The following is a 24,139-nucleotide window of genomic DNA, read 5'->3' as shown; positions in this document are numbered from 1 at the left end:
CCACTCGAGGGCGGAGAGCATAAGGCACATTATGTGGTGGACAGAATTTGGGGACACTATCAGGCCTAAGAGTCAATCTGGCTTTAATTCCTTTCATTGTGCCCAGCTCCTTAGAGAAAACGGCTGAGTGTTTCTTTAGCACAGCCTCCAGATTGTCATTTCCGCTTTGCTCTCTGGCATGGACCATCTTTAAGTCTTTCCAGTTCAGCTTAATCACTCTCAGCCACTCTCTACCAAACACTGGTGGAGCATCCACCTTTACCACGTACAAGGGTAGAGTTGCACGCTGCTTATTCAGTTCAACTTGAACCTTGATGACCCCTTCTGGTGCCAGCGGCTCCCCAGTGTACGTTTTCAGCATGATGTCAGTGGGTTGCAGCCGCAACTGACTCAGCATACTTTTCAGAAATCAGAAATCAGAAATCAGAAAGGGTTTTATTGCCAAATGTTGAGCAGGTTTACAACATTAGGAAATTGCTGCGGTGCTTCAGTGCAAACATACTGTCATAAATTACGCTTAAATAGACATGAAATAAAAATAAGAATAAGAATTAAAAGTGCTAAGTAGATAGATAGATATATACATGATATATACATGAGTGCAGGTGGTGATCAGTGCCAAACATGGAATGATGCAGTGAACACAGCGTAGGGTCATGTGTTAGTGGTGGGAACAGTCATACGGTTATTGTTCATGTGTCCAACAGCAGAGGGGAAGAAACTGTTCTTATGGCGAGAGGTTCTGGTGCGAATGGACCGGAGCCTCCTGCCTGAGGGGAGCAGGTCAAACAGACTGTGTCCAGGGTGAGAAGGGTCAGCTGAGATCCGAGCTGCACGCCCCAGTGTCCTGGAGGTGTACAGGTCCTGCAGAGATGGGAGTCTGCAGCCAATCACCTTCTCAGCAGAGCGCACAACACGCTGCAGTCTGTTTGTCCCTGATAGTGGCTCCAGCGTACCACACAGTGATGGAGGAGGTGAGGATGGACTCGATGATTGCAGTGTAGAACTGCATCATCGTCCGTGTTGGCAGGTTGAATTTCTTCAGCTGCCTCAGGAAGTACATCCTCTGCTGGGCTTTCTTTATGACGGAGGTGATGGTGGGCTCCCACTTCAGGTCCTGGGTGATGGTGGTACCCAGGAAGCAGAATGAGTCCACAGAGGTGATGGGGGTGTCAGACAGGATGATGGGGGGGAGTGGAGCTGTGTGCTTCCTGAAGTCCACAATAATCTCCACTGTCTTCTGGGCATTCAGCAGAAGACAGTTGGGGCGGTCTGCCTCTCCCCACCGCAGGGAAAAGGGTAACACCACCTGGGTCTGGGTGCAGTTTCCCCCTCCAGGGGCAAGGGTACCTAGACCCGGTTCTTAGAGTACGCTTGGGGAGTGTGATTGTGTGTACAGCGTCTCTTTATGTCTGTCTCCACGTTGGTTGAGTGTTGAATAATTGCATATGAGAGCATGAGGGTGGGAATGGATGTTTGTATCTGTGTGTGCCTGTATGTCTTTGTCTATATGTCAGGTTGGGTATCAAACGCCACCTCTCTGGGGACATCTCAGGCCCTCTAAGGTATGGAGGCCTATCTCCCCCCACCACTTCCCCTGCCGGAGGCAGACGCCCTCAGATATCGGTGCGTTGGTGGTTCTTTGTGTCCGGGGATGGGTGCCCAGGTACACACCGGCTCACTCCTTGGTGGCTGCTTGTTGGGGCCTGGAGCCTGGGGCTCGCTCGGGCCACAAGGGGGTGGGGTGCCCTTGACCTCTCGGGCTGGGGCTTGGTCATTCTGGCGCAGCTGGCTGCCGGCGGAGCTCACGGGCACGTCACTGCAACCCCCACTGGCTTCTGCTCCGCGGCTGCTGAGTGAGCCCTCATCTGGGACTCTCCTCAGCTCTTTCTGGGACAGTGGCGCAGCTGCCCCTCTGTTGGTCTTCCTTGGTCTCTTGTGTTCTGGGGGCCTCTGGATGTCTGGAGTCTTGATCTCCTCCATACCTGCTTCATGCCCTGGAGGACGGGGCTGTCCCCCCACACCCTCTAGCAGATCATTACATGAAGGAACCTTTTAAAAACAAGCGCATCCATGCTCACAGGTGTACACACGGGTGATCACACACACAAACTACACCCTTTTTGGCTCCTACCTCAAAGCACACTGTGCGCTGTCGATCCTACGTGCTGCACAATAATGTTTAATATTTAGTATTTACAGTTTCATTCCCATAGATCATCGTGATGATGTTTATAATGTTTCTCTTTTTTTTCTTCTGCTTGTTTTCTCTTTTTTCTTTCTCAACAGGTGATCCAGGTGATTGATATATTTATTTTTTGTCTGCTTATTTTGTTGGTTTTTGTTTTTTGCCCTTTATCCCCGTCCCTCTTCTCCGCTGTTTCCCCCCTCTTCCTTTCTCCCTTTTCTTTTCCTCATTCAAGTCTGTCCCGTATCTAGCAAGTGAAAATAAAAAAATAAATAAAATAAACAATAAAAGGTGAATCAAATGGACCATTACGGCAAGGCTGGGATGGTCAATTTGGTAAAGTAAATCTGTTGGGCATCTTTCCTCGCCTTTAGACAATAATTCTGATGGCAAAAGAACCAAACAGGACAGGCAAAAAAAAAAAAAAAGTATCTGTTCTCTGAGCACAAGAATGATAACATCATGGAGTGTAAGGTTGTTAACATCATGGAGAAGCTCACGGCTCTCCAACGGGAGATTGAGAGACCAGTGTCGGACTGTTAGAACAGCTTTGAAATTCTCATGAGTTGTTCGCACTAAAGTAAAAACCACCATCACTTCATGCGGCTATCCCTTCGACGCCAGCTGCGGTCTCAACAAAGGCTGAACAACAACTCCCTGATAAAGACTGTGTTTAGACTGTTCTTCCCATTCTATGCAAGGCCACCTGGGTTGGCTGGAAGACTGTTTACTTAGCCTGGCAGGGCGAAGGACACTGTCTCAGCTGAACTGGACACACACACACACACACACACACACACACACACACACACACACACACACACACACACACACACACACGCAGACATATATATACACATGCAGATGTACACTCATCCCCCCTTCCCCTCCAAACGTCTTCGACGCTTATTCCCTTCCGATGCTGACGGTGGATCAAGGAGACCAGCGCATAGGCCGCAGGCCCGGATGCACTGTCTACATTGGCTGCCTCTCACCCTTTACCCATCCCTGTTACTTGTCATGTGTTTCTTTGGTGTATTAAGGGTTTTTTCATGTGCTATGTGCAGAGGTGGGTTTTTTTTCTGTTCTCAAACTGATCTCCCTATTGGAGCTCAGTCTGGGGGGAGTTATTTTTTTCCCCCTTAAATTTCCCACTTGTGGGACTAATAAAGGTATCTTATATCTTACATGATCCCAGACATTGTTTACAAATAAATAACTGCAAAGTGTGGTGTGCATAATTATTCAGCCCCCTGAGTCAATACTTTGTAGAACCACCTTGTGCTGCAATTACAGCTGCCAGTCTTTTAGGGTCTGTCTCTACCAGCTTTGCACATCTAGCGACTGAAATTCTTGCTCATTCTTTGCAGCTCCACAACTGCTCTGTGACAGCCTCAGAGGTTGTCTAAGAGAATATTGGGAGCAATAACACAGTGAAGACCAAAGAACACACCAGACAGGTCAGGGATAAAGTTATTGAGAAATTTAAAGGAGGCTTAGGCTACAAAAAGATTTCCCAAGCCTTGAACATCCCACGGAGCACTGTTCAAGCGATCATTCAGAAATGGAAGGAGTATGGCACAACTGTAAATCTACAGAGACAAGGCCGTCCACCCACACTCACAGGTCAAACAAGGAGAGCGCTGATCAGAAATGCAGAGGCCCGTGGTGACTCTGGACGAGCTGCAGAGATCTACAGCTCAGGTGGGGGAATCTGTTCATAGGACAACTATTAGTCGTGCACTGCACAAAGTTGGCCTTTATGGAAGAGTGGCAAGAAGAAAGCCATTGTTAACAGAAAACCATAAGAAGTCCCGTTTGCAGTTTGCCACAAGCCATGTGGGGGACACAGCAAACATGTGGAAGAAGCTGCTCTGGTCAGATGAGACCAAAATGGAACTTTTTGGCCAAAATGCAAAACGCTATGTGTGGCAGAAAACTAACACTGCACATCACTCTGAACACACCATCCCCACTGTCAAATATGGTGGTGGCAGCATCATGCTCTGGGGGTGCTTCTCTTCAGCAGGGACAGGGAAGCTGGTCAGAGTTGATGGGAAGATGGATGGAGCCAAATACAGGGCAATCTTGGAAGAAAACCTCTTGGAGTCTGCAAAAGACTTGAGACTGGGGCGGAGGTTCACCTTCCAGCAGGACAACGACCCTAAACATAAAGCCAGGGCAACAATGGAGTGGTTTAAAACAAAACATATCCATGTGTTAGAACGGCCCAGTCAAAGTCTAGATCTAAATCCAATCCAGAATCTGTGGCAAGATCTGAAAACTGCTGTTCACAAACGCTGTCCATCTAATCTGACTGAGCTGGAGCTGCTTTGTAAAGAAGAATTGGCAAGAATTTCAGTCTCCAGATGTGCAAGGCTGATAGAGACATACCCTAAAAGACTGGCAGCTGTAATTGCAGCAAAAGGTGGTTCTACAAAGTATTGACTCAGGGGGCTGAATAATTACGCACATCCCACTTTTCAGTTATTTATTTTTAAAAAAATGTTTGGAATCATGTATGATTTTCGTTCCACTTCTCACGTGTACACCAGTTGTACGCTGTAATGTGACAAAATGTGGAAAAGTTCAAGGGGGCTGAATACTTTTGCGAGCCACTGTATAAAAGATTGAACCCAAGATCTGAACCCAAGCGGTGTTTTGTTATTGGATTTCTTCGCAAACCACATAAGAGTGTCGATAAGTGCATGTGGCACCAGGACGCTCTAGGCCGCAGGTCAATGGCCAATTTTGTAATCGTATCATCAGACCTAAGGCCGTATGTTCTGGAGATTCGGGTAAAGAGAGGGACTGAGCTGTCAACTGATCACCACCTGGTGGTGAATTGGATCAGGTGACGGGAGAGGACACTGGACAGACCTGGCGCGCCTAAACGTACAGTAAAAGTGCGCTGGGAACGCTTAGCAGGTCCATGAGATCTTCAACAAAAAAAACGGCGGAGCTTCAATAGTATCCTGAGGGAGACTGGGGACATGTTCACCATTGCCAAAGCCGCTGCACTGAGCTGCAGCCGCAAGGTGGTGGGTACCTGTTTTGGCGGTAACCCCCGAACCAAATGGTGGACACCAGAGGTGAGGGGAGTCACCAAGCTGAAGAAGTTCTATTGGGCTTGTTTAGCCCGTGGGACTTCGAAGGCAGCTGATAAATACAGACAGGCCAAGCGGAATGCTGCTGGGTGATTACCATGATATATTGAGTTTTTCCTTTCCAGTCACCTTTCTCACTCACTATGTGTTAATAGACCTCTCTGCATTGAATCATATTTGTTATTAATCTCTGTCTCTCTTCCACAGCATGTCTTTCATCCTGTCTTCCTTCTCTCTCCTTAACAGGTTGCAGCAGATGGCCCCGCCCCTCGCTGAGCCTGGTTCTGCCGGAGGTTTCTTCCTGTTAAAAGGGTGTTTTTCCTTCCCACTGTCGACAAAGTGCTTGCTCATAGGGGGTCATATGATTGTTGGGTTTTTCTCTGTATCTACTGTACAATATAAAGTGCCTTGAGGCGACTTTTGCTGACTTTTGATTTGGCGCTATATAAATAAAATTGAATTGAATGTGACGCGGGGTGTGGCAGACACAAAAAACTTGGGTGTGGGAGGAGTTTGGAGAGGCCATGGAAAAAGACTTTCGGTGGTTCAAAGACATAGTAGCAAACTGTCCGGCGACTCAGGAGGGGAAAGCGGTGCTCTGCCTGCACTGTGTATAATGCAGGTGGAACACTGCTGGCTTCGACTGAGAAAATTGTCGGGCGGTGGAAGGAATACTTCGAGGACCTCCTTAATTCCACTGGCAAGTCTTACGCAGAGGAAGCAGAGTCTGGGGTAGAAAGGGATGAGAGGCGAGGTCACTGAGGCAGTTAAACAACTCCTTGGTGGCAGAGCCCCTGGGGTGGATGAGGTCCACCCTGAGTTCCTGAAGGCTCTGGATGTTGTAGGACTGTCTTGGTTGACACGTCTCTGCAATGTTGCATGGAGATCAGGGGTAATACCCCTGGATTGGCAGACCGGGGTGGTGGTTCCCATTTTTAAGAAAGGGGACCAGAGGGTGTGTTGCATCTATAGGGGAATCACACTCCTCAACCTCCCTTGAAAGGTCTATGTCAGGGTGCTGGAAAGGAGACACCATCCATTAGTCGAACTTTGGATACAGGAGGAACAATGTGGTTTTCTTCTGGTGTGTGTGTGGCCAGCCCTTTGCACTGATACAACACCGTTGTTTTCATTCAGGAAATAAAGTGGTATTGATCAACCAGAGAGTCCTTGTCTTCTTAAAAACACAATACAACACAGAGTCGAGGAGTCGGCTTTGGCCGACCTATTGCAGCGTGATGAATTCAATTCAATACAATTCAATTTTATTTATATAGCGCCAAATCACAACAAAAGTCACCTCAAGGCGCTTCATAGGTACAGAGAAAAACCCAACAATCATATGACCCCCTATGAGCAAGCACTTTGGTGACAGTGGGAAGGAAATACTCCCTTTTAACAGGAAGAAACCTCTGGCAGAACCAGGCTCAGTGAGGGGCGGGGCCATCTGCTGCGACCGGTTGGAGTAAGAGAAGGACAACCGCATGAAAGACATGCTCTGGAAGAGAGACAGAGGTTAATAACAGATATGATTCAATGCAGAGAGGTCTATTAATACATAGTGAGTGAGAAAGGTGACTGGAAAGGAAAAACTCAATGCATCATGGGAGTCTCCCAGCAGCCTATGCCTACTGCAGCATAACTATGGGAGGATTCAGGGTCACCTGGTCAAGCCCTAACTATATGCTTTAGCAAAAAGGAAAGTTCGAAGCCTAATCTTGAAAGTAGAGATAGTGTCTGTCTCCTGAATCCAAACTGGAAGCTGGTTGAGGGGCCTGAAAACTGAAGGCTCTGCCTCCCATTCTACTTTTAAATACTCTAGGAACATATTAGAATAAACATTAAAATAAACAATAAACATATTAAAATAAACAATACAATCAATAGACATTATACACAATGTAAAAGATCAAATGTAAATAATGTAAAGAATATAAAATACGTAGATCAACAAAAGGCTTGTTTGAAAAGAAAAGTTTTTAACTGCTTTTTAAAAGAATCCACAGAGCATCTAAGGTGTGTTGCTTATGAAATCCATGAAGTGCTACAGAGAAAATTTTATTTATGTAATTAACACATTTTGAACTCTTAAAGAAATATAACAAAAGGAAAGACACCCAGCTGAACTAAAATGATCCATGTAGCAAACAAAAACTGTTGTGAGCTGCCACCCTCATATCGCCTTTGGGCTTTTGGAGCCTTGACCTGACTTTTAAAAAGTCATTGGAAAAAAAGCACTATGCTGCTAACAAAAAAAAAAAAAAAAGATATTTGCAAAATTCTGCCTAAATATGTATTTTACCTGGTTTATGTGTGTGGCGCGGTGTGGTCTGCAGTGCCGCTGCATGGGAGTTGGACGCACCTGAGCGCCACCCGCAATCACGCCTCGCCACCTTAACGTCTGTGCTCTCTATGATGTTGTGTTGGTATGTGTCAGGCTGTATGCGTACAGCAACCGTGTGTGAAAAGTGGTCAATAAAGAGATGCTGAAAAGCGTGTTCATGCAAACATCGTCGGGTCTGTCGTGATATGTATACAATAAGACTTATGGTCCCGAACCTCTGCGCACAGCGTCTGCAAATCGGTTTCATCTTTACGCAGGACTGTAAGCTGTCATCTGTGGGGCTTGAGCTGTGTTTGTTTGTAACATAGTTCACGGTGGAGAATGGCTGCCGACATAATGTGGATCCGAAGATCCATAATTGGCCTACCTGGGGTCGAAAGTCTCAATAAATGCACAGCGTTTCGGCGGGTATACCGGCTTCCGCGAGTGTGACGCTTATTTTGAGCGATGAAAAAATAATAAGATATAATTTTATTATTATATTTCAAAATTACAATAATCTTCCAATTTAGAACTACAAGTTAAAAAGAGAACTAAACACAAATAAAATAAATACTTCTAATTTATTTTCCCAAACCACCCGGAGCCGCAAAATAAAGACTAAAGAGCTGCATGCGGCTCCGGAGCCGCGGGTTGCCGACCCCTGCTGTAGATGATATTACATCTGTGGCAAGGCAAGGCAAAGCAAGTTTATTTGTATAGCACAATTCAACAACAAGGTGATTCAAAGTGCTTTACAGAGACATTAGAAACAAAAACAAATAAAAAGCATGATTTAAAATTGATTAAAACACGCAAACAAACAAACAAACTAATTAACAAACAAACAAACAAACAAACAAACAAACAAACAAACAAACAAACAAACAAACAAAACAGTATATAAAATCAAAACAGATAAAATCAGAACAGTAGATAAAATCAGTAGTTAAATGTAAGTTTTGAAATTGAAGCTTAAAAGTGTGGATTTGGTGCTTTATTCAAATGCAGCTGAGAACAGGTGAGTCTTCAACCTGGATTTAAATAAACTGAGTGTTTCAGCTGATCTGAGGCTTTCTGGGAGTTTGTTCCAGATATAAGGAGCATAAAAGCTGAATGCAGCTTCTCCGTGTCTGGTTCTGACTCTGGGAACTGATAAAAGACCGGATCCAGATGACCTGAGGGATCTGGAAGGTTCATATTGGGTCAGGAGGTCACTGATGTATTTTGGTCCTAAACCATTCAGAGCTTTATAGACCAGCATCAGAACTTTAAAGTCTATCCTCTGACGGACAGGCAGCCAGTGTAAAGACCTCAGAGCTGGACTGATGTGGTCCACTTTTTTGGTCTTTATATTGTACAGTAGATACAGAGGACTCGAGCAGCAGAGTTCTGAATGAGCTGTAGTTGTCTGACTGATTTTTAGGTAGACCTGTAAAGATGCTGTTACAGTAATCAAGCCTACTAAAGATGAATGCATGGACTTTTTCCAGGTCCTGTTGAGACATCAGATCTTTTATCCTTGAAATATTCTTGAGGTGATAGTAAGCTGACTTTGTTATTGTCTTAATGTGTTTTTCTAAGTTTAGGTCTGCATCCATCACTACACCCACATTTCTCGCCTGGTTTGTGGTTTTTAGGTGTATAGATTGAAGTTCTCTGGTGACCTGTAATCGTTTTTCTTTGGCGCCAAAGACTATTACCTCAGTTTTGTTTTTGTTTAGCTGGAGAAAATTGTGGCACAACCAGTCATTGATTTCCTCAATGCATTTACCAAGAGCCTGTACAGGGCCTCGGTCTCCTGGTGACATTGTGATATATATTTGTGTGTCATCTGCATAGCTATGATAGTTTATTTTGTTGTTCTTTATAATCTGTGCCAGTGGGAGCATGTAAATGTTAAACAGAAGGGGTCCCAAGATGGAACCTTGGGGAACTCCACATGTGATACTTGTCTGCTCAGATGTGAAGTTACCTATTGATACAAAGTATTTCCTGTTTTCTACGTATGTTTTGAACCAGTTTAGTACAGTTCCTGAAAGACCTGTCCAGTTCTCCAGTCGTTTGAGTAATATGTTGTGGTCAACTGTATCAAATGCTGCACTGAGATCCAGTAAAACTAAGACTGACATTTTTCCACTGTCTGTATTCAGACATATGTCATTAAACACTTTGGTCAGAGCGGTTTCAGTGCTGTGGTTCTGTCTAAAACCTGACTGGAAGGCATCATAGCAGTTATTCTGTGTTAAGAAGTAATTGAGCTGTTGAGAAACTGCTTTTTCAATGATCTTACTTAAAAATGGGAGATTTGAGATCGGCCTGTAGTTGTTCATTTGTGTCTTGTCAAGATTGTCCTTTTTCAGTATAGGTTTTATTACAGCAGTTTTTAGTGATTCTGGAAACACACCTGATAATAAAGAAAAGTTGACGATCTGTAACAGGTCTGACTCTAAAGTCTTTGAGACCTTTTTGAAAAAACTTGTTGGCAGGACATCTAAACAGCAGGAGGAGGAGTTCAGTTGACCTAAGATGTCCTCCAGGTCTTTGCTGTTAATCGGGTGAAACTGTTTCATGGTGTTTAAACAGTTTTTTGGTGGACACAGTACATGTTCTGGATCTGCTGTTGATGTACCAATTGCTTGTCTAATCTTTTGGATTTTTTCAGTGAAGAATTTGGCAAAGTCATTGCAGGCCATGGTCGAATGAAGTTCAGCTGCCACTGGCACAGGAGGGTTTGTTAGCCTGTCAACTGTAGAAAATAAGACCCGAGCATTATGACTGTTTTTAGTGATGATGTCAGAGAAGTAGGACCTTCTTGCATTCCTCAGTTGTAAATTATAATTGTGAAGTTTCTCTTTATAGATGTCATAATGAACCTGGAGGTTTGTTTTTCTCCATCTGCGCTCAGCTTTCCTACACTCTCTTTTTTCATTTTTCACCAGTGTGGAGTTTCTCCATGGAGACTTTTTCCTTCCAGAGATAACCTTCACCTTAATGGGAGCAATAGTATCCATTACATTTAATATGTTTGCATTGAAGCTATTGACGAGCTCATTGACTGACCCTCTGGACAGGTCAGGTGTTAATGGGAAGACCTGGTTAAAAATCGCACTACTGTGTTCAGTTATACACCGTTTTGTGATCACTGCTGTTGACATATTTCTGTGGGCTGAGATTTTACTTTCAAAGAAAACACAGTAATGATCAGACACGCCCACATCAGACACAGTAACCTCTGAAATGCTCAGGCCTTTGGAGATCAGTAGGTCAAGAGTGTGTCCTCTATTATGTGTGGCCTCTGTTACATGCTGAGTCAGCCCAAAGTTGCCCAGAGTGTTACTCAGGTCTTTAGTCCCTTTGTCCTGAGGGTTGTCCACATGAATGTTAAAATCCCCAGCAATAATTACACAGTCGAAATCAACACAGATCACAGACAGCAGTTCACCGAGGTCATTAAAAAAGTCTGTGCAGTATTTGGGAGGCCTGTTAACATTAAGAAACACAACTTTGGATGGGGCCTTCAGCTGTAAAGCCACATATTCAAAAGACTGAAAACTTCCAGGAGATAGCTGCTTACATTTAAATGATTCATTAAATAAGACAGCAACCCCTCCTCCTCTCCTGCTCACCCTGGCCTCACTGATAAAACTGTAGTTAGGGGGGGTCGTCTCGATGAGAACAGCTCCACTGTTACTTTGGTCCAACCAAGTTTCAGTTAAAAACATAAAATCAAGGCTGTGCTCAGTGATTAAATCATTAATTAAAAATGTTTTCCCAGCTAAAGATCTAACGTTTAATAAAGCCAACTTAAGTGTTTTAGAGGCATTACTTGTCCCCTCGTGTTTGGGAGCAGTCTGTGGCACACAAGGTATGTGTTAGATTTGTGATTATAGTTCATGTGTTATTCCTATTTAGCTTTTAGGTGAGGTTAAAGTAAGCCATTATTATTGTTTTCTTGGTTTCTGTGTTTGGGTTCTTGTCTAATTTATTATGTGTTTTAGGTCTGTTAAGCTTGTGTTGTCATGTCTAGTTTCCATGTTTCCTGTGGCATTTTGAAGAAAGTCTTGTGTTCTATGTTCATGTGTTTAGTTTTACTCTCCCCTGTGTTGTCATTATGTTTCATTCTAGTCAGCTGTGTCCTCATGTGTCTCCACTTCCCCTGATCACCTCATTTGCGTATATAAGTCCCCAGTCTTTCTGTGTTTAGGGTTGCATTGTTTGTTATCCATGTCATAGTTAATCATAGTCAGTCCTAGTTTATTAATTAATCCTAGTTTGTATATACTAGAGATGGACCGATCCGTTATTACGTATCGGTATCTGTCCGATACTGACCTAAATTACTGGATCGGATATCGGAGAAAAATAAAAAATGTAATCCGATCCATTAAATATCACGAAAGCACCTCGCAAAACTTGCAACACGCCGTAACTCACCTCAGAACATTAGCACGTCGGAGCAGTATGCATCACGTGATAGAGCGGCTGTGGCATGCGGGACCTGTCGGTGGTCTGGATAGCATGTGGAGCTTCGCTAGCAACCCGGCATTTCATCTCCGACAAAGTTATCCCCGAGAGAAGTAAAGCAAGTGTGTAAGTTCATCTCTGACTGTTTGTAAAGCATTTCTGCTTAAGCTTAACAAGCGACTGCCTCTTCTTGCTGCTATCATGAAATCATCATGAAACTGCTTAATGATCAGCTGATCGGCTTTTCTGTCGCCAGTCCGTCTCTCTTGTTTGTTTTTGGCCCACTTTGCACCAGAAAGAGGAAACCAGCGGCTGAACAACAGCAGCACGTTTAAGCTTGATCAGCTGTTGTTAGAATTTATTTATTATTACTTTCTACTGGAGGATCTTTTTCTACGTAGCTGACGCTGGTAACTGTGCAGGGGCGGATCTAGCAAAGTTTAGCCAGGGGGGCCGATAGGGCATTAACTGGGAAAAGGGGGCACAAAGAAATACTTTTCTTTCTTATTCTCATTTAAAATGTCTAGCTTTTAATAAATAATTATCTGACACCCAAAGTTTTAATTTGATGTAAAAGGAATAGAAGTCAATTACTGTATATAGTGACTATTAAGTCTAATATATATATATATACCCTAGTAAGCTATAGTACTTTTTCCTTTGGGAAGGTACCATCTGTGCAGTCTGCAATTTTGTTGAAGAAAGATGTTTTATCTATTTAATATTTCTTGAAAAATAATTGATTTCTGTGCATTTTTTTCACACTGCATCAAATTAAGGTTGATTACGGCGATTAAGCATCATGAGGTGGCGCGTGAGGGGTGGTTCCCTATTTTTTATTTATTTATTTGTTGTTGTTGCTGGGAGTTGGAACCCTATTAGTTAGGTTGCTTAATATTTACGCTAAGTACTCTTTAAAATACCAGAATAGGGAGGATGGTGTAGGTTTAAGTTTATTAGATTGATCAGTATTGCTGAACTATGAAATATTTTTTTTTGCATACAGGTATAACAGAATAGCTTTAGTGTAGTTGTTGTTTTAAACTTGAGTATGAACTTATACAAAATGCAGCAAGATATTTAAAAAAACAGTTTTGTTGATTAAAAAACACTATCGGATTCATATCGGTATCGGCAGATATCCAAATTTATGATATCGTATCGGACATAAAACAGTGGTATCGTGCCATCTCTAGTATATACTGAAGATATATACACTAATGAAATCATAAAAAAGTGCTTTATTGGTAAATGGCCTGTATTTGTATAGCGCTTTACTAGTCCCTAAGGACCCCAAAGCGCTTTACACATCCAGTCATCCACCCATTCACACACACATTCACACACTGGTGATGGCAGCTACATTGTAACCACAGCCACCCTGGGGCGCATTGACAGAGGCGAGGCTGCCGGACACTGGCGCCACCGGGCCCTCTGACCACCACCAGTAGGCAAGTGACACAACGACTGAGACTGTCGGAGCCGGGGCCCGAACCGGCAACCTTCTGATTACAAGACAAACTGCCAACTCTTGAGCCATGATCGCTCAATTATTGTCAATTTGCTGTTAAATCCTAGCATTTTCTGAATTTTATTGACTCTCAGATTTACATTTAGTATTGTAACCAACAGAGCGGTTTAAATAATGCAACATTTATCTTTTCACTGACCTCCTTTTTGTCTGTGCGATGTTCCAGATAAGCTGATATCAGAAAGGTCTTTGTCCCTTTAACTGCTGCAAGAGTGTATGGTCCCTGGGAACCTCATTGGTGGAAAAAAAAGGTTATTACAAATTTTTTAATAATAATATCATAACTTTGGCACATAGGGATGTTTGGTCTAGATGCTGCACATCCAAAGTCATCATATTAACAGCTTTATTAGGAGCATTGTCAATGGCAGCTGCAAAGCTGTAGACTTAAAATTGAACATAGGCTTTTCTCCATAGAGATCTCTGGTTGTCACGGCCAGGCGGATCAGCTGCACGCTGATCAGCTCTCTCACTCTCTCTCGCCAGGGCAGAACTCATTGTGGGTTCACGCCCTCGACAGATGAGACACCTGGGTCTCATTAAGACGATCAGCATTTAAACCAGGAGGCGACTGCTGTTCATCGCTGGATCGTTGTCCACCACGCGTTAGTGAAGTCAAGCTGCAGCAAGTCTAGTTAATAGTATTTTCCTTTGTGCGTTGTACTTAACCCTGTCTCCCTGTCTACAGAGCTTCCTGGATTTTCCCCTGTGTGATTCCCGTGTGGCAGTGTCGGAGTGTGAGCCTGTGATCGTGTGTGTGGATGATCTGAAGAACGCGTGCTTTCCCCCTGGACTTCCCTGGAGACCCCTTCTTAACTCACTCAGCTGTATATAGCACCCCCCGCACCTTCTTGTATATACACCTGGTGAATTGTAAATAAATCCTTCTTGTGAGCATCAGAACCGGAGTCCTGCGCTTGAGTCCTCCTCCAAACCGTAACACTGGTAGACCCCCACCAACTCCAACTTAAATTACAAATTTTAGGTTACGGTAAAGGTCAAAACTAACTAAAATAACTTCCAGTATCTTTTACTATAACTATAACTTTTGGCAGTCATATTTTAATGCATGTATAGTCATATATATTTCATAGCAGTTCTGTATTTTCACTGAGGTAATCTTTATTTATTTTAGTTTTGCATCACCATGCATTGCATTGTATTTTTATGCAAATGAATAGATTTCAAATAGATTTATTGAAATTGAGTTAATAATTATGACACAATTTTTTAAAGTGTCATAATTAGTCTTTTGATGCTTCTTCTTTTATGTGCAGAAAACTTTCAGTTTGTATCTCCTGAGCAACAGCCACCACAGTTGAGGTTTCCTCACTGACGTAACTCTTTTAATAGTTTGTGGTGATTGGCCTGATCAGCCAATCTACTAAAACACACCAATGATTGGACTGAACTACATCCAAAACACTGATAATAGGAATCTAAAGAATGATCAGTAATACGAGTGGGACCAATTACATTTTGTACCAAAAATCAAATATATCAAACAAAACATGAATTATAGTGAGATTTGAAACAAGAACAAATAAGTAAAAACATTATAATAATTGATAGCAATATCTAACAAGTAAAAAAAAAACCATTGTTTTATATTTTAAAAAAGAAAACCATTCTAAAAAGACACTTAAAATTTAAAATGTCACAATAGAGGGTTAAATAAAAATCAAAACAACAGAATTGCTGTAGAAAGATGAAATGATGATTTAGTGAGTGAGCAGGAAGAGGAAAGATTTCTTAAGAACATATAGAACAAATATCTTAAAATAATGTAAAAATATAAAATGCAATGTAAAATCTTTTACATTGAGAAGTATTCAATAACAGTAAGCTTACCAGCATGTTCTGGACTACTGTTGTGAGTCATATTTAGCTCATCTAGAATTGTTGGGACTGTTCCATTGTACTTCCAAAGCATCCAATGGTAGAATAGTCCTGTGCTACAGAGGTAAAAAATGACAGGGTAATGAAGACATCCAGAATAGCAGCAGCTACCACAGTGTTGTTTTAAGTACTTTAATGTTATATAGTACTTTATACTGTCTGTCTGCAGGGTCTGCTTTTGAAACCTGTTTTTCTACAAAAACATTTTTCCCCATTGTTAAAGTGCATTAAAAAGTTCAAGGCTAAATAACTATAACTGCTAAGGTAGGATCGTTTTGTTAATGGAGATCTATTTATACAACTTTTTGTCCCACGTCCAAAATGATTGAACACTCAAAAAATGAAATCGGAAGTTCAACTTGTACTTTTTACAAAATATTTTCATGTTTCTATGGTGAACGTAAATAAATCATGTAGTATCTGTATGAAATTCAACAACTTAATTTGTTCTTGTTGAGATGACATGATACAATCTAGTAAGAGTGGTTAGTTGCCTGCACTCATGAAATTCACCAGACCACACAAGATTTTAAACCACAGGAAAATCACCAGAGTTATAAGAGGCACACATCTATACACACACCGTGTGTATGCTATTGCTATTTATTGTGGTTTAACTGTCAAGGACAAAAACATACAGAAAATTCTGCAAGCTTTCCTACTTTTGTGAAGTCTGCATCAACAGCTTGGTGGTGCAGTAATTAGTACTGTTACCTCACAGCAAGAAGATCAAATCCACAGTCTGGCTAGCTTGCTGTAGGCCTTCTGGTTTCCCACAGTTAAAAATTATGCAGTTGTTAGAGCTAGGTTAATTGCTCATTGCTAAGAAGTAGGAGGCACATATACAAACTGTCGTAATTCCTGATTTGGATTTAAATACCCTCAAATAAAAGCTGACAGTCTGCAGTTAAAGCATATCTTGTTCGTTTCATTTGGAATCCATTGTGGTTGTGTATGGAGCCAAAAATGTTAGAATTGTGTCAATGTCCCAATATTTATGTCTCTGTGTTAGCCCTGTGATAGACTGGCGACCCCTTACCATGGTATAGGCCACAACAACCCTGATAAAGATAAGAGGATGGATGGAGTGGAAGTTGTTGTAACTCCATTGAAATTTTATGTTAACCAGAATCTAGACTTTGTTGAACATTATGTAATATGAAGACAACATGTGGTATTTAAGTGTTGGGGTGAAGGTTATTGAATAATATTGGAATACAGTGAATTAAAGAAAATTGTGAAGGACTGAAATATTTCAAGAGCTCAACTTACTCCATCTAAAAATGTTTCAATCATGTTTTATCAACACAAAATGCACAGATTTATTGAATATGAATAAATTGTGTTGATTTAACTCAGTTATTTAAGATGCTGCCAAAGCAAAACATTTATGTGCAACTAATGTCCACTATTGAATTAAGCAAATCCAACATGTTCTTTTGTTTAGTGAAGGATGTCCACAACTTGTGTGTGTTTATATAGACAAGCCAAGCTCTAGCCTCTCTGAGAATCTGAAGTGTATAAATTCAAATGTGTCTCTCCATCGTAATGGAAGCATTAGCATTTGTAAACCTAAAACTGTAAGAGTGGCTCCAGTAGATTCTAGGGTTTCTGCACAGAGGTGTCTGTCTGTGCAGTATTAGGAACAACTACAGATACTGCACAGGACCTTCAAACTCTCAGGCCTCTGGTAGATAACATGAGTGGTGGTGAGAAGGAGATTTTTTGTCATAACACTTGTCATGGTCCTGGGTCGGTGACCCAGCGCTTTAAGTTTATTATTATCATCATTTTCTAGTTTATTATGATGATTATTATTGTTTGAGTTCTCTTCTGTCTGCCTCTGAGTCTGCGTCTGTATCTCTGTCTGTCTATGGTGTCACCCCGTCTGTTTGTGAATCTGTCCTTTCAGTTCAGCGTCTTGTCTGGTTCCCTGTGTCTGAGTTTCCTGTTTTATTGTGAAGGTCTGTGTCTTATGTGAGTGTGCTCAGTTTACTACTCCCTTGTCTCGTCAGTTCTGATTTCTCCCAGCTGTGCTCTCCTTCTGTGTCTCTTTCCCCTCGTTACTTTCCATTGTATTTAAACCCTGTGTTTCTCTGAGTCAGTGTTGTGTCGTCCCTCATGCTGTGTGGACCTCCCTGTGAGTTTTAGTGTGTTGTTTCCCAGTTTAGATTAGTTTGTATGTTTTTTCTCTGCCAGCAAATAAAGCTGTGATTTTGAGTTCAGCCCCTGAGTCTGTGAGTCCTGCATTTTGGGTCCAACTCCTGCCTGCCGCGCAGCGATTCATGACAACACTTTTACGCAAGGAAACCAGTCAAATCACAAACAGATAAAAGTACTTTAAACTTCATAGGGTTTTAATGTGTTTTGTGTGCTACTACACATTAAGGTGGCTCTGCTTTTTCAATTGTTATCAGTTTTTAAATGGATGAATATAGATCTGATTACAACCAAACACTGCTGCAACTCCTGCTGACTCCTGTAATTTCACTCACTTGTAGGTGTAATATATTAGATAGATGACGGTGATGACATAAATGATCCACATGAACTGTTTGATCTTTGGATTGTGGCCCATCGCAGAGATATTATTTGCTTTAGCTTAGATGCTTCTTTTCAGTCTGGAGTCTGGTGAAACCTGAACAAGCAAAAGACAATGAATGATTTTTTTTATCTTTTATCAACTTCTGCTTTAACTCATACAGGAAGGTGCTGCACACAGAGCAAACGAAGACAAATAACAGCATTTCTAGAAAAAATGTTGAAGGAATAAGCATTTAAGACATTTAACACACACATTGACTATACAAATAAATCCAAAATAAATGAGAAACACACACTGAGATGCAGACTGATTAAACACAGGGAACACAGAGAGACAACAGAGAGCAGACTAAAATAAACAGGCCATGAAAGGGAGCAAAACTCAATGAAGGGCCATGGCTATCAATATAATATAAAAATAACTCCATAAAGAAAGAACAAGACCAAAAAATTCAAATCACATACAAATGTCACATGAACATTTTGTACCTTATAAAGATGAAAGCACAATGCATGACAGGAAAAGCAAGAATGACAAGTAAAACCTGATGTAACTCATTGATGGAATTTCTTGCCTTCTTAATGGGGTTCGGACCATCACAGTTGTGTTGTGCAGAAGTTAGGTTGGTACACAGCTGAAAGCCCTATTTTATGATGTTAGCATTAATATTATGGTTAGAACCAATCAGCTAAAAAGTGCACGCAAACCAGTAAACGAATTAAAACGAATAATTACTGTTGAGAAACTATGATTCAAAAATTACAATTAAAATCCTCAACAACAAAAACAACTGGTGAAAAATATAAACAATATGTAAACAACTTAACAACCTATCTCTCCAGGCTAGTATCAATCCGATACCGATGCTGACTTGTTATCGATACAATCGCTATTTGGATTGATCCTTCCACCACTAAACGGCAGTCCATCATTACTAGGGCTGGGTATCGTCACTGATTTCTAGAATCGATTCAATTCTGATTCACAAGGTCCCAAATCGATTCGATCCACGATTCGATTTAAATCTGGGAAATTTTGACAGTCAGAAATATAATTCAGATCAGTACATTTACATATTTTTGTATCAATAAAAAGGAAGCTGACACACGCAAGACTTTATCAAAGGTGTGAGCATCACAGCAGATGCCTTTGTGTCAAAGTAGCTGAGGATAAAACACAGAAAAACATGAAGGTGATTTTCCTGGCCTGGGATTTTATAAAAATATTCTGCAGTACATCAAAAACGAAAGAAAACCATTAATCAACATATGAACATTACCTCTGACGTTACAGCGGTTTTATTAGAGTTTTGCATTTTGAATAATTTTAAAAAGTTTAAATTTGTTCAGTATTGAACAGCAGAAATGAGGTTTTCTTTTCGGAAGAATGTAAAAGGGAAAAAAACAGCGGCCGACAGCCTGTAAACAACGGTAGACTTGTGCGTAACAAGCAAGCGAATAATGAAGAAAGCGAAACTGTTCGAGAGAGAGAGAAAGAGAGAGCTGTGCATCGTGGTGGAAGCAAAACAGTAAAAGTCAGAATTCATGACGATGTTTATGTGAAGCGTAGTTTGGATCTTCTTTTGTTGCTGGTTCGGTCAACATTGTTTGGAGAGACATCAAACTAACAGCTTTAGAATCAGCGCATAAAGGGCGTGAACACAAAGCGCCGACCCGCCGACAGATCAGAATCAGCGAGCTGTCGGCTTTCAGCCCCGACTGTGAGAAAGGCGACATCTAACTGATTCTGATCCGCGGGTCGCGCTGTGTGTTTAAGTCTATGTGCAGAATCCCTGTACCTGCTCTCATTTACTGTCTTAACTGTTTGGTGGTTCTTGAAATTTTGTGAGATGTCACCAGAGATTCTGGCATTTCGGGCAAAATAAATTTATATTAAAAAATCGATTCAGGATTTTAATGAATCGATTTTACGTTATCCAAGCCAGAATCGATTTTAATCGATTATAAAAACCCACCCCTAATCATTACTTTAAGAACTGAAGGTCAGGCAGTCAAGAAAAATTGCTAAAACTTTGAATGTGTCCACAAGTGAAGTCTCAAAAACCATCAAGCTCAACAGTGAAACTGGCTCACATGAGGACTGCGCCAGGAGAGGAATATGTCATGACAAGCATCACTGTGAAGTTGCAATTTTAATCAGATGGTTATTACCTCAATTATTCTAAAGAGTATACTGAAAGCTACATGAAAATATGAGCACTAATAATAATGATATCCATTAATCAAAGAATGAACATGTTACTTACATTTGTAATGCAATTATTTTTTGTACTTATTTAGAACCAGAAGAAAAAAATCTTCTTGTTCTGCTGGTGAAGCATAGATATGTCAAAAGTAAAACTGCAAAAGCATCTGACATTCAGAGCCGCATAAGATTTCCAAAGAGCAGTGGAGAAGCAAAATGGCAGTATGTCGCTCTGACAAACATTTATAACGTATGTCAGAGGCACTGGGCTACGCCCACTTTCACAGCAACCCGGACTCTCAGAGGCAGTTACTCGGTAAACAGTTTCAGCTTTATTGTTAGGACACACATTTTTCATTAGAAGGATGAATGTGATTTATAGATTAGCAGAACTCAATAAATTTGGCCTCAAGAGACATTTTGTCTGATCTGCGCAGAAATGTCACTGAAACCTTGAAATGAACAGAACTGGCATTTCCTCAATAATCAACTGAAGATTATTCAGTTGTTCTGATAAACTTTGAAAAAACCCTTTGTCAAGACACACCCAATTACACGAAGGAAAAGAATCTTCCTGGAAAAAGATTCTTTTTTTTCTTTCTAGGGATGATATTCATCAAAGAAAGAATGAAGACGTTACTTAAAAAAACATGATAAAATTTTCCAGTTCTGCTGGTGAAGCATGAATAACCAGTCAAAAGTCTCAAACAATGGTACATTCAGCTACATTGTAGCCACAGCTGCCCTGGGACGCACTGACAGAGTTCATCTGTGGTGCAGTGCTCTAAAAGACAAGAAAAATATGCGAAACATTTGTTTACTGATCTGTGAAGATATGTAACTGATATGTAACTGAAGGTTTAAAACTCACTGAACCAGTTGTGCCAACCAGTATTGCCACAACATGCCACTCCCATGTCCCACTGTGCAATAGGTCGGCAGCCTTAACATGAAATTTCCCACTCGTGGGACTAACAAAGGTATCTTATCTTATATTATATTGATATAACAACAAATTATCATAGTAGAATAGAAGTCTGGAATGTGAACATAATCCAATCTGTTAGTGAGGATGTCTACATCAGTGTTCTTGATGTTGTGGAACGAGATGAGATGGGTTGGCTTGGTAAAAAAGCAGCAGAGAGTGAGGTTAAATGAAAGGAGTAAATGGTCAGTTATGGGGATTTCAGCAACGGAAAGATTTGAATATGAATGTTGAAATCTCTCAACATTTGGGGAGAGAGATGAAAGGTGGGTTAGTAAGTTAGCAAAATCCCTGAAGAAGACTGAGTTAAGCTGGGGGGGTTACAGTAGCTATGATGGTGTCAGTCAGCTCACATGCAAGGCACTCTAGGGAACTAAAGGTATCAATATTGAGTGGCAGGACTCTCAAGTGCTGTTGAAAAATGTTTGTGAGACCATCCCTTCGATCTGAGCAGCGAAGTTCCAAAAAGTAAATAAACCTAAAAGAAGTAGATTTATCCAGTTAATATAAGTCATCAGGTTGTTGCCAAGTTTCAGTTAAACAGAAAAAGTCAATGTAACAGTCAGATAGGAGGCTTTGGATGAGAGGTCCCTTATTTGTCAGTGAACAGATGTTTAAAAGGCCAAAGTTGAGTGGAGTATTTTCTTTTTTGCCAATTGCGGTGGGCGGCCTGGTCCGGTGGACTAGAGACCGGTGGTTGACAACATGATAAGGGTTCCTGCGAGGGAGGAGAGTAGCAGACCAAAACGATTTCATTCCACTGGAGTTGTGGAAAATCCTGCGGGACCCACGATAGATGTATCTCCGGCGAGGCTGGAAAGTGATGTCTGGGGTGGATGGGAGCGACAGCTAGCTGCGAAGGGGCAGGAGCTCAGCGCTTGTATAGCGGAGAAATCCAGGCGTGAGCTTTAGGAGAATCCAAAATAGTGCAGACCAGCTCAAGAACATATTGGCCCACATCTTAGAAGATGTGGAAGAAAAAGAGCCAAGGTGGCCGGAGCAACAAACAGTAGACTAAAGTTAGCTCAAACAGTTAAGCTAGTACAGCTCACTGGGAAGTAGATGTCAGAGCATTTAGCTGAATTAGCAGATGTTGAAGGCAAACGTTATAAATGAATCCCTGGAAGAGATTGACCTGGTGTTGTCCTGAAGTGTCAAATCTGGAATCCAAGTAACACCACTAGACCAAAACATGTCTATAAACAGGTATACACATATTGCGTGTATTCTCGGAATTTCCGGGAATACACGCTTCTTTTGCGGTGGCGGAACACCAAAGTAATTGCATACGGAGCTTGCTTCTTCGACATATTTAAAAGTTCTGAACAAATGTCAGTTCTTCTACAGAAAATCTTATGTACACAAATGCGCGTTCCAACTTCTTATCTGGTGCGCATCTTTTATTTTGACAGCGAATGCGCACCTGCGGACCACTTATGTGCAGCCCTGTCTATAAATCATGGACAAGGCTGCTCTCTACTGCGCTGAGACCAAACTAGCACTAGAATTACTGAGCCTTTTTTTCCCTGGTGCAATTCACCATGGTAGTTTCTATGTGCAATATTTTTCATATGCAATATTAGTTCTTGTCAATCCTTGTCGATAGATATATACCGTAATTGTCGGGCTATAAGCCGCTACTTTTTGCACAAGCTTTGAACCCTGCGGCTTTTAGTCAGGTGCGGCTTTTCTATGGATTGTCCATGAGCGGATTTGTTTTGTTTGTTCCGCTGTTGTACGGCACTACGTTGCCTGGCGGAAGAATCAGGGTTCAAGAGTGGTATGTTGGTCACATGTCCATCCGCCAGGCAACGTAGTGCCGTACGAAGTAGCGCGAAAAACAAACTTCAAAGTAGCACTACGCGTTCAGCGGGAGGCGTGGATGATGAGCGGCGATAAACTTGCAAAAAGCAAGTTATGCCCAACTCCACCATTGGATTCTGACAGCGTGGAAAAGTGTGAAAACATCCAGGATCACCAACGGATTTCGAAGGGCTGGACTGCTGCATGATGGAGAGGAGGCTCTTCAGAGGGTGTTCGACTCTGACACTGACAACGAGGATTTCTTTGGTTTTGAAAGTGACAACGAAGGAGAGAAGCTGAGAGTGGATGATGAAGCCACCCTGAGCCTGTTCGTTTCCGACACTGGAGAAGAGGACTTTGGTGGTATTATTGCGCAGGAAGAAGAGAAAGATGGTGGTGAATGACTGACTTTTCTTCTTGTTAAAGCCGCGTGACTGCACCTGAGCCTAAAAGGTAGGCCGAATCAATTGTTCTGGTGTGCTGTAGGTTATTGTTATGTACCGTATTTTCACAACCATAAGGCGCACTTAAAAGTCTTAGATTTTCTTCAAAAAGTACGGCGCGCCCTATAGCGCAGTGCGCCCTTTGTGTTGTAAGGAGGACGTAGTAGAGAACACCATGAGAACGCTAAAGGGTGAAGTGTGTGCGTTGACTTTATTGCACATACCTGTATAAAAGAACAGGTATGTGCGTTATGCAGGACACCGTTGTTTTAACAACCCTGAAAATGGCAAAGAGACACGCTTACGAAGCACAGAGGAACATGGAAATCGAGCAGCGGCGAGAGAATTTAAGATTAATGAATCGATGGTTCGCAAATGGAGGAAGCTGGAAAACAAGCTCCGACAGGTCAAGAATACGCAGCTGAGTTTCCGCGGACATAAGGCGATCATCGAGCAAAGAACGAGCGGGAGAAGCGTTTCGAGGGTCACCATTCAGCTAAAAGCAGTTTCACTTTCACTTTTTATGAAACTGTGCCATTTTTCCATCCGGACCAGGACTACGGTAGCGCAGCAACTTCCAGCGGATTATAAGGAAAAGCTGGCCATCTTCCGCTCCTACTGCAGCAAGCACATCGGCGACAAA

General features: G+C 41.8%; 1 protein-coding gene and 1 long non-coding RNA gene across 6 annotated transcripts in view; one reads left to right on the top strand and one right to left on the bottom strand.

Annotated features, from left to right (window-relative positions):
• Positions 1-20,476, bottom strand: part of LOC309687844 (uncharacterized protein) — a 43,511-nt gene extending 23,035 nt beyond the window's left edge. For 3 of the 4 annotated variants that reach the window (XM_082503078.1, XM_082503075.1, XM_082503076.1), the window contains exons 1-4: positions 20,327-20,476; positions 18,011-18,153; positions 15,468-15,571; positions 13,756-13,847 (exon numbers count right to left, since the gene is read on the bottom strand). In XM_082503078.1, the coding sequence (XP_082359204.1) occupies positions 13,756-13,847; positions 15,468-15,571; positions 18,011-18,093 (279 nt within the window). In that variant the 5' untranslated portion in view covers positions 18,094-18,153; positions 20,327-20,476. Of the gene's footprint in view, positions 1-13,755; positions 13,848-15,467; positions 15,572-18,010; positions 18,154-20,326 lie in introns of those variants that run through there. The other variant, XM_082503077.1, reaches the window with a different exon arrangement.
• Positions 8,995-15,173, top strand: LOC309687858. 2 transcript variants are annotated; one of them, XR_014270879.1, is made up of 4 exons: positions 8,995-12,211; positions 13,783-13,867; positions 14,103-14,221; positions 14,305-15,173. It is a non-coding gene; the product is annotated as an uncharacterized lncRNA (long non-coding RNA). The 2 variants fall into 2 exon arrangements; XR_014270880.1 differs by having other exon boundaries at positions 14,034-14,221.
• Positions 20,477-24,139: the final 3,663 nt, after the last annotated feature.

The sequence above is a fragment of the Aulonocara stuartgranti genome (assembly GCF_965226115.1).
Source record: "Aulonocara stuartgranti genome assembly, chromosome: 14".
Lineage (NCBI taxonomy): Eukaryota > Metazoa > Chordata > Actinopteri > Cichliformes > Cichlidae > Aulonocara > Aulonocara stuartgranti.
Note: the sequence above shows the minus strand (reverse complement) of the source record. Positions and strands in the feature narration are given on the sequence as shown.